This window comes from Lathyrus oleraceus, chromosome 3 (assembly GCF_024323335.1).
Source record: "Lathyrus oleraceus cultivar Zhongwan6 chromosome 3, CAAS_Psat_ZW6_1.0, whole genome shotgun sequence".
Classification (NCBI taxonomy): domain Eukaryota; kingdom Viridiplantae; phylum Streptophyta; class Magnoliopsida; order Fabales; family Fabaceae; genus Lathyrus; species Lathyrus oleraceus.
Window position 1 is genome coordinate 256,894,198 of NC_066581.1, and position 16,853 is coordinate 256,911,050.

At 35.1% G+C, this 16,853-nt stretch overlaps 1 protein-coding gene across 3 annotated transcripts; it reads left to right on the forward strand.

The window, feature by feature from the left end:
• Positions 1-3,755: 3,755 nt before the first annotated feature.
• LOC127126733 (putative serine/threonine-protein kinase) lies at positions 3,756-7,557 on the forward strand. Of its 3 annotated transcripts, none has more exons than XM_051055718.1 (9): positions 3,756-4,326; positions 4,642-4,992; positions 5,135-5,347; positions 5,440-5,648; positions 5,826-5,952; positions 6,070-6,141; positions 6,350-6,536; positions 6,625-6,757; positions 7,046-7,557. In XM_051055718.1, exons 3-9 carry the CDS (start codon positions 5,200-5,202, stop codon positions 7,307-7,309), a joined length of 1,140 nt encoding a protein of 379 aa, XP_050911675.1. In that variant the 5' UTR covers positions 3,756-4,326; positions 4,642-4,992; positions 5,135-5,199; the 3' UTR covers positions 7,310-7,557. The 3 variants fall into 3 exon arrangements, with proteins under 3 accessions (XP_050911675.1, XP_050911676.1, XP_050911674.1); XM_051055719.1 differs by having other exon boundaries at positions 4,840-4,992; XM_051055717.1 differs by lacking the exon at positions 4,642-4,992 and having other exon boundaries at positions 3,762-4,326.
• Positions 7,558-16,853: the final 9,296 nt, after the last annotated feature.

The following is a 16,853-nucleotide window of genomic DNA, read 5'->3' on the forward strand; positions in this document are numbered from 1 at the left end:
ATACAACCATAACATTCTAGTGTGTCCATCAATAAAATTAATAAAATACCTGCTCCCATCTAATAATGATACTTCAAAGGGTCATGTATATTGGAATGTACAACCTCTACTGCATCCTTTCATCTCTTAGGCTAGTTTTATACAAAACTCAATCAACTTTGCTTGCCTCTCAAACCGATTCACATATCATTGTGTTTCAATTCACTTTAGACAGGTAATACTTTAAATTCTTAGAGCTTAATTCATGTATGCTTCTAAAATTTAGGTGACCATACCTCATATGCCACAACCATTCTAGTTTATCAATGTTTGACATGCACACCTCCTTATCTCCACCATCATGGTACTTCCCAAGAATATCACATGCCTCATTTGATTTTGAAACATTTGAAATCTTTTCAAAATGATGAGCATCTTTATTTTGTTGAATGTAGAAAAAATCTTTGCAATCCTTCTTCTTTGACTCCTTGAATATGGCTCTTTGGACATCTATGGGTTTTGCTCCCAGATTCTCTTGTCATTTTGCACCATCTCAAACACATTTTAAACTTCAAATAAAAACTTAATTAAAACAATCCATCTTTTCCAATTACTTTAATCAAGAATCAAGGTGTCAGGAGGAAGTTCATCGTTTATATTCATGATTGTTGTAAGAATCCTTGAAATCACAAATCTCACTATGTGTTTCCCAATTCAATGAACCCTCACAAAATCTTATGTGTTTCCCTTTGATTGTACTAGGTTCTCGATACCAATTGTTGGCGCAACTATGTGTTCCTTACTATCTAAACAAGTTTATGAACATTGAACAATGATGAGAATGAAAGATGAGTTATGATGTTATAATTTGTGCATTGAATTTATTGATCAATCAAAACATAATTTACACCCTTTATAACTTGTTGGTTAAACTACCAACCTAACTAACTAACCATCTGTTTTTTAGTTAGGTTAAGCCTTTTAAAAAAACTAACTAATATAATAAAATAACAATATTATGTTTAGGAATTATCATCACCAAATTGTTCAAGATTTGATAGTCTACTGCATTTGTTGCATCATGCAATAACTACACATAATCCAAAGTCTAGAGAGTATAGAATAAATAACTTGAAAATATTAGAGATTAATTTAGGATAAAATGAAAATAAAAACTCAATTAAAATCTTTTAAAAAAAATCATACAATCATGCAAATTATAAAAAAAAAATCATATTGGTAGGACTTTTTAAAGAAAATAATATCATATAGGTAGGACTTCTTAAAGAGTTAATGATATTTGACAGACTTAAAAAGATGTTTAAATATGTAATTTTATATTTCCTCGATTTTTTATTATAAAAATACTTTTTTAAAGTAAAAATTTGTATTAAACTATAAAATTATAAAATTGTTTATGATATTAATTAATTATTAATAATATATATTTAAATATTTATCACTCCCCCTTCTTTAAATTTTTAAAATTTATCTTTTCAATATTGAAAGAATAATTTTGTAAAACTATTCTTAATTTCTCTATCTCATACAAAATTAATTATATATATGAAGAAACCAAAATAAGTTATAATAAAAAAATGGAAGTGGTATTATTCAACTTTTAATCTGTGTTTTACTTAGGATCATAAGCGGATCAGAAAAAACCAATTAAATCGACAATCTAAATCAAACCAAATCGAAATAAAATAGTCTGTTTTTTGTTCGGTTCTAAAACTGAACCGAACCAATGAAAATCGATGTGATTTGGTTTGGTTCTTGGTTTTAGTTTTTAAGAACCGCTAAACCGATTAACCGAGTCAATAGATATAATTACGCTCTAAATTTTTTATTCCAAACATTCTCCATATTTGTTTACACTTTCTTCCTTTCAGCAAAACACACGTCTAGAATCAAACTTCAAAACACAAGTCACAAAAATTTGCTTTCAGTGAACAATACTTATAATTGAATGTCAACCACACCACTTTATCCCTCTAATTAGGACTATTAAGGATTGATAGAGAAGTGATAACTTATTTATAAGAAAACTAAGCTCTATCTTTCAACTAACATACTAAGCAATTGATCCAACAAATTGACTCAATTCGACATGCTAACTTAAACAACAAACTAACGTATTTCGACATCTATACTAGCTATTCGACTTCGACAAAGCTCTTTGACTTCAACTGAGATTGCTACAACACTAGCTTATAACCCATAAATTGAAAATATAATGTTTGAAAAAAATATTCTAAACTGATCAACCAAACTAAAGCAAATCGAACTAAACCGGTTAGTTGTGTTCGCTTTCATTTTTAAAAAATATTAAAAATCAAATCAAACCGATAAAAATATCATCAGTTCAGATTTTTTTGGATCAAAAATCAGTCCAAATCGAATCGATTACACCTCTAATTTTATCGATAAATTTTAAAATTAAAAAATAAAATTAACCAATATATTATATGTGTAGTCCAAATATATTGATTCTTAAATAAATTTAAAAAGTAAATTTTTTTCTTATACTAATAACCAGGAAAAAAGAGGGAGTAACTTTTTTCATATCATCCTAGAGTTCAATATTTATTTGATCACAGGTATGATTGTACCCATAATGTGTTGTTTTGATCAAGTATAAGAATCTTTCAAATCAAAAGCAATCATGTCACAATTGTTTTGGTTGATGTTGCAGCCAGCCAGTACTCACTCACACCAGCACCACATAGGCCTATTGCTTTCTTTTTCTTTTTGGCCCTGTCACACTCTTCACAAACAAGAGCTAGGTAGGTAAAAACTATGTAACCATAAAGTAAAAAACATAAAACAAAACTTACACAAAGATTAACCTATTGATTTTATTGGTCCAATCCATGTGGTCTCAACAGCTTAAAAATTCTTATTGTAAGCTATTGACTTGTTTGTTTGTAATCATCATCATCATCATCATCACCCCATCATATTCATATTATCTAATGCTTACTTTATACAATAACAAAGTTGTTACATATAAATATATAATTGACAAGAATCCTAAGTTGTGTTGCTGTTAGAAATGGGAATAGGAATAAACAAAAGCTTAAACAAGTAGAGTTTGCCGTTGCATATTCTTTGCTTTTTCTTCTAAATTTCATTCACTTATATCTAATTAACATTATCCTTATAAAATACACTACTTAGTAGGAGCAACGTCAATATAGCTGGATGGTAGGGTACAACTACCCCACAAAGAAATAACCCATACACATCTCTCAATCTCTTTCTAACCCTTTTCCTAACTTTTTCATTTATTTCTGTTAATACATGATAAATATAAATCAACTAAAATCTTTATAAAAATAAATATCAAACCAACTCATTTGATAATTGTGCAGCAACATCTAATTATACAAATTTATGTATTTTTATTTGTCAATATGTTTGATGTCTCACTAGAGAGTAGATGTGGTAAAACGGGTCGAACCTGCTGAATATATATTGTTTTAGTCGCACTTTTTTGTGTGACAGACCAAGATTTTAGATCTGCACCCTTTAATATTCTCAGAATAATGAACACTGAACATCAAATATTTCTACACAACTATCTAATCAATTGAGCTACTTAATTGGATAAATAAGATTTTATATTTGCGCACCTACCAACTGAATTGTCTTAACGGATTAAATTTACCTACCTAAAAATCTACTGTGTTTTTTTGTAACAGTATGAATCTGTTACAGCTTGGATGTTCTGTACACGACACACACAAAATAAACCTCAATTCAAGTTGCAGTACCAGACAACAATTATGCTAGTACTTTACAGCCCACAAAATTATTAATATTAATATTTCCATCTCTCTTTCTCTCTCTCACAAACACTTTCTCTCTCCAACAATGTTTTTAGCTGTGTTGTATAGTAGTATCTTGTTTGTTGAATTGAATTGAATTCATGAATGAAAAGAATAAAAAAGGGTCAATTGTTTTTAAGGGTTTGTTTTTTCATGTTCATATATAGATAAATATTAATGGTGATGATTTCATAATTGAGTTGTTTGGTAGTAATAAACCTGCTGATAGTGTCTTGTGTCTGTCGGCGCAAGGTCACTTTCTGTCGGCATTGTCTCTTTCCACTATCCAACCATCAAACACAACAATTTCTCATTTCAACTACAATTGCTTCTGGTTTTCATTCTCTTGTTGAATGTTTAGTGAATTTCTTGGTTCATATGTGGGAAGAAAGAGAGAGATTTTGGGTTAATCTTCTTATTTGTGATCACCATTGGAAGAAGGTTTCTGCAAAGTTTCGTTGGTAAATGCATCACAGGCTTTTTCAGATCCTGCTTCATTGTTTTTATTTCACTAAAAGTAATCACTCTATTCTATTTCTTCTTGTTCTTTTTTTTCCTTCAACACTTGATTGATGCAATGTTATTAGCCTGATAGATCCAATTTTATCTTATTGCATGACATTTAGAAAACAGACATGCAATTAATTTGTAGGAATTCATGAACTTGTTACCGTTTTTGTTTGAACACTGTTTTTTTAATGTACTTTTCTTTTTGTGCTGCATTACATTGTATTCATTTTTTTATTTAGTTTTTATATCTGCATTATTGACTGCATGCCTTCTCTTAAGTGTGTGTTTGGAATGATGGTGTGTTTGTTAAATCATTTTGTAGAAGCTTTAGAGTATAGTTTTTGCGAAATTCGTGGCAGCTCGATGTTAATTCAAACATGCACTAAGTCTTGTCTTTTGCAAATTCATGGTTTAAATTGCGATTGCGGTTACTGCAATGTGCATTGCGGCCGTTACAGCGCGAGTGTTTATTGAAAAGAGTTTGGGTTCTAAATTTTGAGTTTTGACTAAATACTTGAAGAAACTTAGGCGAAGTTGTCTGATGCGGTTCGTAATGTGAAAGAATGCGTGATTTCAAATCACACTGTAGTTGCAGTTGAAGAGACTACTGCATCAGGAATATTGAGGCCGTAATTGCGGTTGCAGAGACTGCAGTTTAAAACCATTGGTTTAGGTAGTTCAAAAAGCATAGAAATGTCTCTCTAGTTTTATTAGCTAATAACAAAAGAGGATCTATCTGTCTTGTTTTATTTAACAGCATATTTGATTCATATTTCATAGATTGTGATCTTTTGTTATTGATTTTTGGAATTCAGGTTTCATGTATAAGAATAGTTGGTGTAAATTTGTAGAAGAAAAGTGAAGTGATTTTCCATACCAGATGTCAAGTTCTCTTGCAGCAATAATAGGAGGAGCTGCAGGAGCCGCGGCATTGGTAGGGATATCGATAATACTTTTATGGTTTTGTTTGTTTCGCCAAACAAGCGTTTCTAGAACTTCAGAGACAGGTTCCTCTGATCCATCACAGGGTAACAAACATCTAAAATTAGTGGATTATGTAAAAATAACCGATAAGTGTTAGCTTCGTTAAAATGATGCGAATGAATTCCATTACATGCAGTGGGAAGACATGGTGGAATTGAGTTGCAAATGCGAGATACTAGGCGTTTTGCGATGGAAGAACTCTCTCACGCGACAAAGACTTTCACTGACAAAAACTTGATCGGAGTAGGGAAATTCGGTGAGGTTTACAAAGGCTTACTTCAAGATGGGATGCTTGTAGCCATCAAGAAGCGTGACGGTGTCAATAGTCAGGAATTCGTTGATGAGGTAATAGTCAGTTTCTTTTCTGAATCACAGGCTTCACTATAACAAAATTGTTAAACCAGTTTGATAGTTGATTATGGTGTAAAACTGTATCGCGAATTCTCATTTTCTTTTCCAATGCAGCTTTTACTTATCGTTTATTCTCTTCCTTTGATCTAACGTGACCGAGCTATACTTTAGGTACGCTATCTTTCATCTATTCAACATCGGAATCTAGTTACTCTTATCGGATATTGCCAAGAAAACAATCTACAGTTTCTTATATACGAATACGTGCCTAATGGAAGCGTCTCCGGTCACTTGTATGGTAAATTTCTGCATTTTCACATGTGACATGTTCCATTTCGACAAAGTTCAATCATATATATCTGCAAAGTTTTGTTGTTCTGTTACCGATGATTGTGGTTTCGATTTTCCCTTGAAGGTGCTAGTCAACAACCACGAGAGAGGCTAGAATTCAAGCATAGACTCTCAATAGCTCAAGGTGCAGCTAAAGGTGATCCTTAGCAAAATCAGTGAGCATTTGTGGCTTTCCTGGTATCAGTTTTCTTCTCTTTTCGATAAATATAATACACCGAAAAGTATCTTAACGGAACCATAATCCTAAGACTTTCAATCATTTGGTAAACCTTGTGTATGCATAAAGCTATGAGGAACTCGGTTCTGATTTTCAAAAACTCATTCGTAATTCATACATAATGCAGGTTTGGCTCATCTTCATTCTTTGAGTCCGCGTTTGGTGCATAAGAATTTCAAAACATCTAATGTTCTTGTCGATGAAAACTTCATTTCTAAGGTCGCGGATGCAGGACTTCGTAACTTTCTAGGGAGAGTTGAAATTGTAGGCTCGTCTTCACAAGTGGCGTCAGATGAGATATTTCTTGCACCAGAGTAATTTCTCTAAAAATCATCTATGATTCACGCTGTTTCGGTTATGCGTGCATTTTCCTTTATTTACATACACCACCATCGATTGCAGGGTGAGAGAGTTCCGACAATTTTCTGAGAAGAGCGATGTGTATAGCTTTGGAGTATTTTTGTTGGAATTGTTGAGTGGGAAGGAAGCAACAGAATCACCCTCTATAAACACAAGTCAAAATCTGGTCGAATCGGTATATGATTATACTACTCAAACCATATCACTATACAATGTAAAACTCTCAGCACACACCCCTAACGCTTCAGGACCATACATACATCCATTCTATAGCACTAACACTTTTGATCAAGAGGCGTGTCCTATGTCAGACACGCGACACATGTGATTACATTCATTTAATAATTTTCTTAAACTATTACCGATGTTGGCAGTTGGCAATGACATGTCAGAGTGTCTGTCTGTATCTGTGCTTCATAGCTTCTGTGTGATTGATACGTACTTTTTTCTTCCTATAACTTAGGTGCTAAGTAATCCAGACAGTAGCACCATGTCTGCAATCATAGATCAAAGAATGGAAAGTAGATTCACAGCTGAAGGCATGGAAAACTACATTCTACTCTTAATAAGATGTTTGGATCCTTCAAGCGAAAGAAGACCTTCGATGAGCTACGTCGAAACGGAACTCGACCGAATCCTCGAAAAAGAGATGAACTTAACAACAATGATGGGTGAAGGAACACCAACTGTAACACTTGGAAGTCAATTATTCAAATCAACTAAATAAATAAATAAAAAGGTATTATTGTGATAAATTATTATATTTGTGAATTACATATAGGGCTAGCTAGCTGCTTCACAAGTGTATAAAAAGCAGTTGTATCTATCTATCCCTTGTTTTATTTTTCCTGTGCCATTGAGCAGTTGTATTCTTTTATTTTCCCATCATGATTTTTTTTTTGGTTCATAAATGTAATCTCTTGTAAGAAATTATTTGTTAATATGACAGTGAAGATTGGATGTTGTGGTAAAGAATTTATCATTTTTTTTTCATCTATGAATCTTAAAAGAAAAAAATTATCAATTTGGAAAGGTCATAGTGATAAACAGCTCATGTCTAAAAATTTAGCCATTTAAGAATTTGTAATGGTACAATATTGGTCATTCACTATTTTTGGACCAATTTGGGTCTCTAAATCTTTTTTTCTTTTTGCAATTTAGTGGTCCCCTACTCTCTCTCTCTAATTTAAAGCATGGGACATAGAAAAAGATGATATAGATGTAGTACAAGAGATATAGAATATAATGATAAATGAAACCTCATATAAAAAATATGATAAATGAAACTTCTCAAACAACAAAGAGATGAAAAAAAAAAAAGAGCATTTTGCTTTCATGTCAAGATGGGTTTTGTTTTTTGAAAATGTCAAGAGGTTTGAGAATTTTTTATTTAAATATCTTTGATTTTTCAAAAAATTCCTAAAATAATCCTGACTTCAAAAAAATTCTCATCTATCCCCACTTTTTAGAGGAGACACCAGATCAATTGGCGTTAGCTCCTAAACTTAGAGAGGAGGCACCAATTGGATTGGCTACAGCACATGATACTGCCAATCCAATTCACGCCCATGTGTTATTTTGTAGAGGAGGCGCCAATTGGTCTGGCGCCTCAGTGTAATGTGCAATTTTTTGTGATATAAATAGAGGTGTTATGTGAATCATTTTTCTCATCTCATTTCGCTATGGAAAAATGGTTTGTTCGAGAGACAAATCTCCGATGTTGATGTTCTTCTAGAACATCAGTAGTTTCGATCAACTGAAGAGGGAGTTGGTTCGTTGGTTAGATGGAAAAATATCAGAAGGGGAAAAAATTAGAAGTATTGAGAGACTCGATAGTATATTTGGTTGGGTGCGAGTCAAAACTGATAAGGATGCTAGGGAAATGATGTTTGGACGAGATGACATAAGTTTGATTGTTGTAATCAATTAGAAATATTCTGTTTTAAGTTTGCTTATGTTGTAGTGATGTTTGTTGTGAACCTTCTTGTAACAAAAAGATAATGATATATAAAAATCCAAGGTTACAAAAATTAAAAGGAGATATTATCTTATGATGCAGATGTTGCTCCTTGATTCGGACAATTATTCTTATTGTGTCCTGATTGTTATACTACATAGTCTTATCATTTTATCAGTCGTATACATTTCTGTTCTAATATGCGTGTTGTTTGACCGTTTTTTTTTCTTTCTTCGCATCTCATTGTTATGTCAAACTATGTCACCTTCATATGGAGGTCAGCATTCCTCCATTGGTAGCACTGAGAAGCTTTTGTTATACACATTCATGACGGTAATGGCCTTGTAAACACCAGATAGATGACTGTAAGCGTCCTGGCGAGTATGTGCGCATGCCGCAATGACATGGGAGCAAGGAATACGGAAGGCCTGGAATTTTCCACAGTCGCACCAAATTCTGTTTAGTTTGACAACATAGGATAAATTTGGTCTCCCCTCATTATGATCCATTGTTTCCTGTACGCTAAAATTTTGCCTATGACGGTCAAAGAATATAACCGCGTGTGTGCTAGCTTTGATACTTTCCTCTTTCATCACTTTCATACAATATTCACAGAATATTTGACCCAATATTAACACTACACTCCATTTTAACCTCTGGTTAAGAAGGTAGAAGCCAACCTATAATAGGTTGTTCTGACCAAAGTGGTTATTGGTAGATTTCTAATGTCAGATGAAAAATTAGTAAGAAAAATACTCAGGTCACTCCCTAAGAGATTTGCTATGAAGGTGACAGTCATAGAAGAGTCTCAAGACATCTCCAATATGAGAGTTGATGAGCTAATTGGTTCCCTCCAAACATTTGAGATGGGAATGTGTGATGGATATGAAAAGAAAACCAAAGGCATAGCCTTCATGTCAAACACAGAGGAGGAAAATGATCAGGATGATGATGAAGATCTTGCAAATGATGTAGCAATGCTGGGAAGACAGTTCAACAGACTGTTGAAAAAGATGGATGTAAGATCTAAGGCTAATGTCAAGAACATCTTATCTGACATTTGTAAATCCAACAATGCTGGAAGAAGAACAAGGTCAGATGATAAGCCCAAAGAAGGAAAAGGAGTACATTGCCATGAATGTGATGGGTATGAACACATTAGAACTGAATGTGGAACCTACCTCAAGAAACAGAATATGAGTATTGCTGCCACTTGGTCTGATGAGAGTGAAATAGAAGAGTCTGCAAATCTGGTGATTGCCTTGACTGGAAGATGGGGTTCTGATGAAGACTCAAGTGATGATGAAGTAACCTTTGAAGAGTTGGCCACTACCTACAGAAAGTTGTGTCACAAAAGTGCTGAGGTGTGTAAACAGGTTGAAAGCCAGAAGAAGGTAATAACTCAACTTGAGAATGAGAAGGTAGAACACTTGGAAACCATCTCCAAATTAAAAACAGAAGCAGTGGTTCTGGATGCCAAGCTAGATGTAAGTCAACAAGTTGAAAGCCAGAAGAAAGTGATAGTACAGCTGGAGAATGAAAAGGCAGAACATGTGGAAACCATCTCCAAGTTAAAAACTGAAGCTATGTTCTTGAATTCTAAACTGGAAGAGATGACCAAGTATGTAAGAATGTTAAATAATGGATCTGATTCCTTAGAAAAGATTCTCCAAACTGGATAAATAACGGGAGACAAATCTGGCATTGGGTATAATGAATCTAAGCCTGAGTGCAGTTACACTGGTGGCAAACCTAAATCCAAACCTAAGGGCAGCCATAATAAAAGCAAACCTGAGATATCACGTCATATGTCACAACATCAGAAGGGAAGACAACGGAAAAGAAAACACCAAAGATGGAGATGCCATTACTGTGGAAAATTTGGCCACCTGAAGCCCTTTCTGCTATAAGCTGTATGGTTATCCTAGCCTTGTTCATCATCAGACTCACTACCAACCAAGACCCAAACATCACAGGCCTGTCAACTAGAAGCAATGGGTTCCTAAGACTAATGTTACAAGTCTAATAGCTCACACTTCCTTCAGAGTTTCAACCAAAGAAGATTGGTATTTTGACAGTGGGTGCTCTAGACACATGATTGGAAATAAAGACCTGCTAACTGGCCTTCATCCTCATGCCATGAGTTATGTAACCTTTGGTGACGGAGCAAAGGGTGAGATCAAGGGGATTGGTAAGCTTGATTTCCCTGGAGTTCCTGACCTTGACAATGTCCTACTTGTTAAGGGCTTGACTGCAAATCTAATAAGCATCAGTCAACTATGTGACCAAGGTCTAAATGTTAACTTCACTAAAACTGAATGTCTGATTACTAACAAAGAAAGTGAAGTGATCATGAAAGGAGTCAGGACCAAAGACAACTGTTACATATGAAGCTCTCAAATTGATGAAAGAAAAGTCTGTGGGAAATGTCAGACAAGGATATCACACCAGAAACTCAGACATGACATCACTTCCAAAGGTTTAAAACTTCTTCATATGGATTTGATGGGACCCATGCAGGTGGAAAGCCTTGATGGAAAGAAGTATGTAGTGGTGGATGACTTCTCCAGATACACCTGGACCAAAAACAAATCTGATGTGGTTGAAATATTCAAAGATTTTTGTCTGAAACCTCCAAGAGAAAAGCTCATGGTGGCTCATATAGATAATATTGGGGTTGGTAGGAGGTTAGACCAGATGGTAGAACATGTTGCTAGTCAAATGCAGTCTGAAGTTGGAAAGAACTTTGTTGGACTTGGGCTACAAGTCAAGCAGATAGAAGGGTCTATGTGTCTATCTCAAAGCAAATGTGCCAAGAACATTGTGATGGAGAGTGAAAGGACACCTGCTCCTTTGAAAGATGAAAATGGTGTTTGTGTTATATATCAAGCTGAATATATAGCAGCTGGAAGTAGCTGTTCTCAACAGGGTTGGTTAAAACTAATGCTGACTGAATACAATGTCACACACGATGTCATGACATTGTACTATGACAACCTGAGTGCTACAACTATGTCCAAAAATCCTATTCAGCACAGTTGGACTAAGCACATTGATTTTTTTCATCACTTCATTAGAGAATTTGTGGAAGACAAAATCATAGCACTAAATCATGAAATGCAATTAGCTGACAAATTTGCAAGGGTTTTGGATGATAATCAGTTTGAATGTTTAAGAGGGAAATTGGGGATTTGTATTCATGTGAAGTTATAGCAATTAAAGTGGAGTGGAAAGGGTAATAAAATCATTGTCTGCCCACTTAAAAGAAAGTGCCTTATTTATGGTAAATCATTACCTAGTATTGGAACTAGTATCTATACCATTATCACACGCTACCTCAAAACAACCATTTCCATCTTCATCAAACTGCTCAGATCATCTCTGCTAGGGCAACAAACTTTTTCTCAAAAGTTCAACAAAATATCTCAACATCCCTCATCCTCTGGTTCAAAACCCACTCATCAAGTAAGGACTCCCTCCATGGAGTTTCTAGATGAAGACGTGTTGGACGTTACTCCTCTTTCTGTGGTTCCAGGCGACGCCCCTGGCCCTTCTTTCATGGCTGGAAGTAATCAAGGTAACATTCCTGATAAAACTCCTCATAAGGATGACATGCACTTTACAGATCGTGCCATTAGGAACCTAGTAACTAGGATTCTAAACAAAGGGCATGCAGTCAAGGGTGTTTCTAACCCTATGTCTAGAAGGGACCCCTCACCTGAGGTGGAACCCCAAATTGAGAAAGATGATGATTCATCTAGATCAGAGAAAAACATGGTTGCTGAGGGACTATGCTCTCTAGGTAAAATCGTGCCTAGTAAGAAACCAGTAGATGGTTCTCATGAGACTGCTAAGAATGTTATTAATCTAGAGGAAGAGAGTTCAGAAGAAGAAGATGACACCTTGGTTCATCATGTAAAACCAAGTGTTTCTAGGAAATTGAAGACCAGAAAAGGGAAGACTGTGGCTGAAATCATGACAGCAAGAAAAGGTAAAAAGGTTGCTGGTGTAGGACCCTCCAAATCATGGAGTAAAGTAGAGGTTAGGAAGAGGAAGGTCAGAGAGAGTTATGACTCTGAAGATGATGTCGAAGACGATGTCCCAGACATCTCTCTTGCTAAAAGGCAGACTGTTAAAAAGTCTCCAGCCAAGGTTGCAGCTGTGCACTTAGACAACATTTCTTTCCATCTAGAAGATGGTGCTGCCAAGTGGAAGTTTGTCATTCAAAGGAGAGTTGCTGTTTAGAGGGAGCTAGGGAAGGAGGTTGTAGAAGTAAAGGAAGTGATGGAATTGATCAAGAATGTTGGTCTGATGAAAATTGTTGTTGCTTTGCCCCAATGCTTTGAAGGGTTAGTGAAAAAGTTTGTTGTGAATATCCCAGAGGATATTTCTGAAAAGAGTAGCAAAGAATTCTGCAAAGTCTTTGTGAGAGGTAGATGTGTAAGGTTCTCCCCAACCATAATCAATAAGTTCCTAGGGAGAGGAACTGAAGGAGGTGTGGAGTTAGAGGCTACAGATAATGAAGTAAGAATCATCTATTAGTTGGCAAGTTAACTGTTAAATATGCCATCTTGCACAAGATTGGTTCAGCCAACTGGGTGCCAACTAACCATATCTCCACCATCTCTAATGGTCTTGGAAGAATCATCTATGCTATTGGAACCAGGCTAAACTTTGATTTTGGAAGGTTTATGTTTGAACAAATTGTTAAACATTCCTCCACTAATGTAGTAAAGCTGCCTATTGCCTTTCCATCTATCATTTGTGGAATTATTTTAAGCCAACAACCAGGAATTCTCAACACTAGTGATATTCCCAGCAGAAGGAAGCCTCCACTGTCCATTCACTACAAGTTGTTTGAAGGAAGCCATGTCAATGATGTTATCATGACATCTGCAAGGAAAGAGCCTACCTCTCAAGGAGGCTTGATTGATCAATTGAAGGAAACTTGTAAGGAGCTGGATACTGGTATTAGGGTTGCCAAGGCAAGAAAAGAGGCTTTAGAGGTTCTTATTAGTAGCTTAGAGAAGGAAGAGATGGATAAGGTTGGTGAAACTAAGGAGTCAGATGCCAATACCTCAAGTGAGAGGTCCAATTCTCAATCTAGTGGCAGTTCTGATTCTGAAGGTGAAGATGATGCTACTTCCTCAGACTGAGTGGTAATGGTTCCCCCTGTTATGAAGACTGTGTATGCTGTGTGCTGTTATGAAGACTGGTCCCCCTGGTGGTTTGGCTGTTTTGGATGCTGGATAATTTGTTGTTTTTTTTGTTGGAATGTTTGTAATTTATGGCAGTCCTTACTGATGCCTTGATGTAATATTTTGGGCTCTTAATGAGTTCCATGGATTTCTAATCATCTCAGCTATTACAGCTGTGTATAATTATGGTTTGTATCTCCTAACATTTATGTTTTAACATTTTATATGTTATAACATCTATTGTGACATTCTCTGCTAGTCTGATTGACATTTATTATGTCTAATTGGTCACCTTTGGTCTATTTTGACTAAAAAGGGGGAGAAGTGATTTTATGGAGAGCTGCAGTTAAATGTGTGGATTATGGAGATCTGCAGTGCTGTTGGAGCTAGCTAGGCTAAATAGGTGAACAACTGAAGTTGAAGGAGATGTTTGATGGAAGACAGAATGATATTCTGTTCTGTGATGTTGGAGGAGATGTCTGATGTGAGACAAAATGAGGTTCTGTTCTGTGATGTTGAAGGAGATGTCAGAAGGATATTCTGATTGTTACATATGCTGTTATTGTTAAAGGAGATGTCTGTATTGAACAGACTTAGGGGGAGAAGAAGTACCCTCATGTGCATTTGTGTGTATTACTAGTTGCTATTATAGTTAGTAATTGTGTTTGCTTCTGCTGCTGCTTAAACTGCTGTTATGCTGTTTAACTGCTGATGTGTTTCTCTTGTGAACAAAATGGACAGATATATGTTTTAGCCAAAATTTGCCAAATGGGGAGTTTGTTGGTTCTAAGTGTTGGTAGCAATTTTGGTAAAACAAAGAGTGTTCACAAGATGTTGCATGTGATGTCTTAACATAAGATATCTTGTACCTGCTGGAGTTTAAAAATATAATTATGCAGGATTATTTCAGGATGTTATACACGATGTCATGACATCTGATATAATGTATCTACTGGATATTTAAAATGGAATTATGCAGGATTGTTCAAGGATGTCAGACCCGATGTCATGACATCTGTACACAGAACATTCAGTGTAAATGTTATGTGTTATGTGATTGTGCTTTTAATGGCAATCTATGTATGATTGAAGATCTGATTTACAAACGCATTCAGTCATTAATTACAACCAAATTTACTTATTTTCCAAAGAGATCTAACCAGCTGTCATGAGAAGATTTAATTGGAAAATAGTTTTAGGGTTTTTGTGATGTCCAAGCCCAGCCAAACGATTATATAAATAGGGCATGAAACATCTGGTTTTATACACAAGAAATACAGAGCGAAATATTGAGAGAAAATAAGGGTTTGTGTCTTGTGTGGTCGTGTGACTTGTAAGCCATTCAATTCATCCATAGATGATTGAATTAGTCTGATTTGTGAGTTGTAATTTGTCACTCTAGGCTTTTAAGCATGAGTGTGTGTCTACTTGATTGAAGCTGTTAAGTAAGATCAAGTGTGTGTCTACTTGATTGAAGCTGCTAAGTAAGATCAAGTGTGTCTTTGAAGAGTGTCTTCTTTTCATAAGTAATTGTTGTTTAAAATCATTGGTGTGATTGAGGGGGAGTGAGTGGGTTCTCATATCTAAGAGTTCTTAGGTAGAAGTCACACGGGTAGAGATTAGGTGAAAAAGACTGTAACTTGTGGAGTGTACTGAGAGTCTTTGAACTGATTCTATTTAGTGGATTTCCTTCCTGGCTTGGTAGCCTCCAAACATAGGTGAGTTGCACCGAACTGGGTTAACAATTGCTTGTGTTTCTTGCATTACTATTCTTTATCTTTATCCTGTTTGTTTTACTCAGATATTAGTGTCGTGACATTATCTTCGACATCTCATATCTGATACCAGAATTTCAATGGTATCCACAAGCATCGTGAGGTAGGATCTTCCTCTTCATCATCTCCCATATGCCTGAAGGTGGTCCCTCAAACAAAATATTTTATGATAAACTTTGCCACATTGAAGCCTTTATGGCCCAAGAATTCCGTGACATCCGTCTGGAAATTGCCGATCTAAAAAATACCCAAAACCAAGAGGGAAGTGGGGAGGAAGATTTTGATTAAAGTGTTTTGATATGCGTCTTTTCTATGTTATGTCTATCTCTTATGATTATGTTTAGTTCTATGTCCGGTCTTGAACTTATGTTTATTTCACTTATGTTTTGATTTTGGTTTGTAAACGTTAAGAAATGTTTGGTTCTGTTTTAGTTTATTTTTAACCTATGTTTAAGTATGGTTTTCTCTTTTTCTATGCATATCTCTTAAGTACTTTTCCCTTCTTTTTGAGAATAACAAAGGGGGGGATATTATTGTAGTGTATGGCTATATTTACTAACTTATGTAGGAACACGAGTTGCCTAAATACATTATTGATCAATCAAAGGGGGATATCAAAGTAAGGGAGAGTATTTGTCTTAGCACCAACTTTAAGCGATTCAACGAGCAGTTGTTGTCTTCATAAAAATGGGGAGATCGTGAAGACAAGCTTCCATAATTGGTTTATGTTTTGATGAAGACAAAAGATCTAGCTCAAATGCATTATCAAAAGAAGGAAAAAGCTCAAAGTCTTAAAGAAGTTGTTTATGACAAAACTCGGTACTCAAGAGATCTTCAAGAATATTAGACAAGGATGAATTGATCATTGTGCATAAGGTACAAATTAAAGTTATGCTTTGTATAACACCTTAGATGCTTAGAACAAATTACATTTTCCACATCCAATCATCCATACATGTTTCGAAAAGGTTTGCATTGAATCTATGTTGTTATAAGTTGTTACCGAGCATTTTCAAACAACTGTAACCTGTTACACAAAACATGTAATCGGTTACAAGCGAGAAAATTTCAATATTTTTGTAAAAAGCTACAACTGTAATCGGTTACGCCATAATGGTACTCGGTTACCACTGAACCAATAACACATTTTCAGTTTCAAATTGAATCCAACGTTTTCCAACTTTTGATCATGAACCATGTAAATGTTTCATGATATTGTACTCTTTCAAAAAGGTACATTTCACATATAAATAGCTATGGATTCTGAATTTCAAATTCACCTCTTCCAATCAATTCAAATTTTAAAATCTCTGTTATTTTCATCTAAGTGCGTTAAGCAAT

Bases quoted from the DNA above. Each gene is read 5' to 3' on its own strand.
- LOC127126733 (XM_051055718.1), top strand. From the start codon at position 5,200: ATGTCAAGTTCTCTTGCAGCAATAATAGGAGGAGCTGCAGGAGCCGCG. The intron at 5,348-5,439 runs GTAACAAACATC...CATTACATGCAG, and splicing joins TTCCTCTGATCCATCACAGG to TGGGAAGACATGGTGGAATT. The intron at 5,649-5,825 runs GTAATAGTCAGT...GCTATACTTTAG, and splicing joins GTCAGGAATTCGTTGATGAG to GTACGCTATCTTTCATCTAT.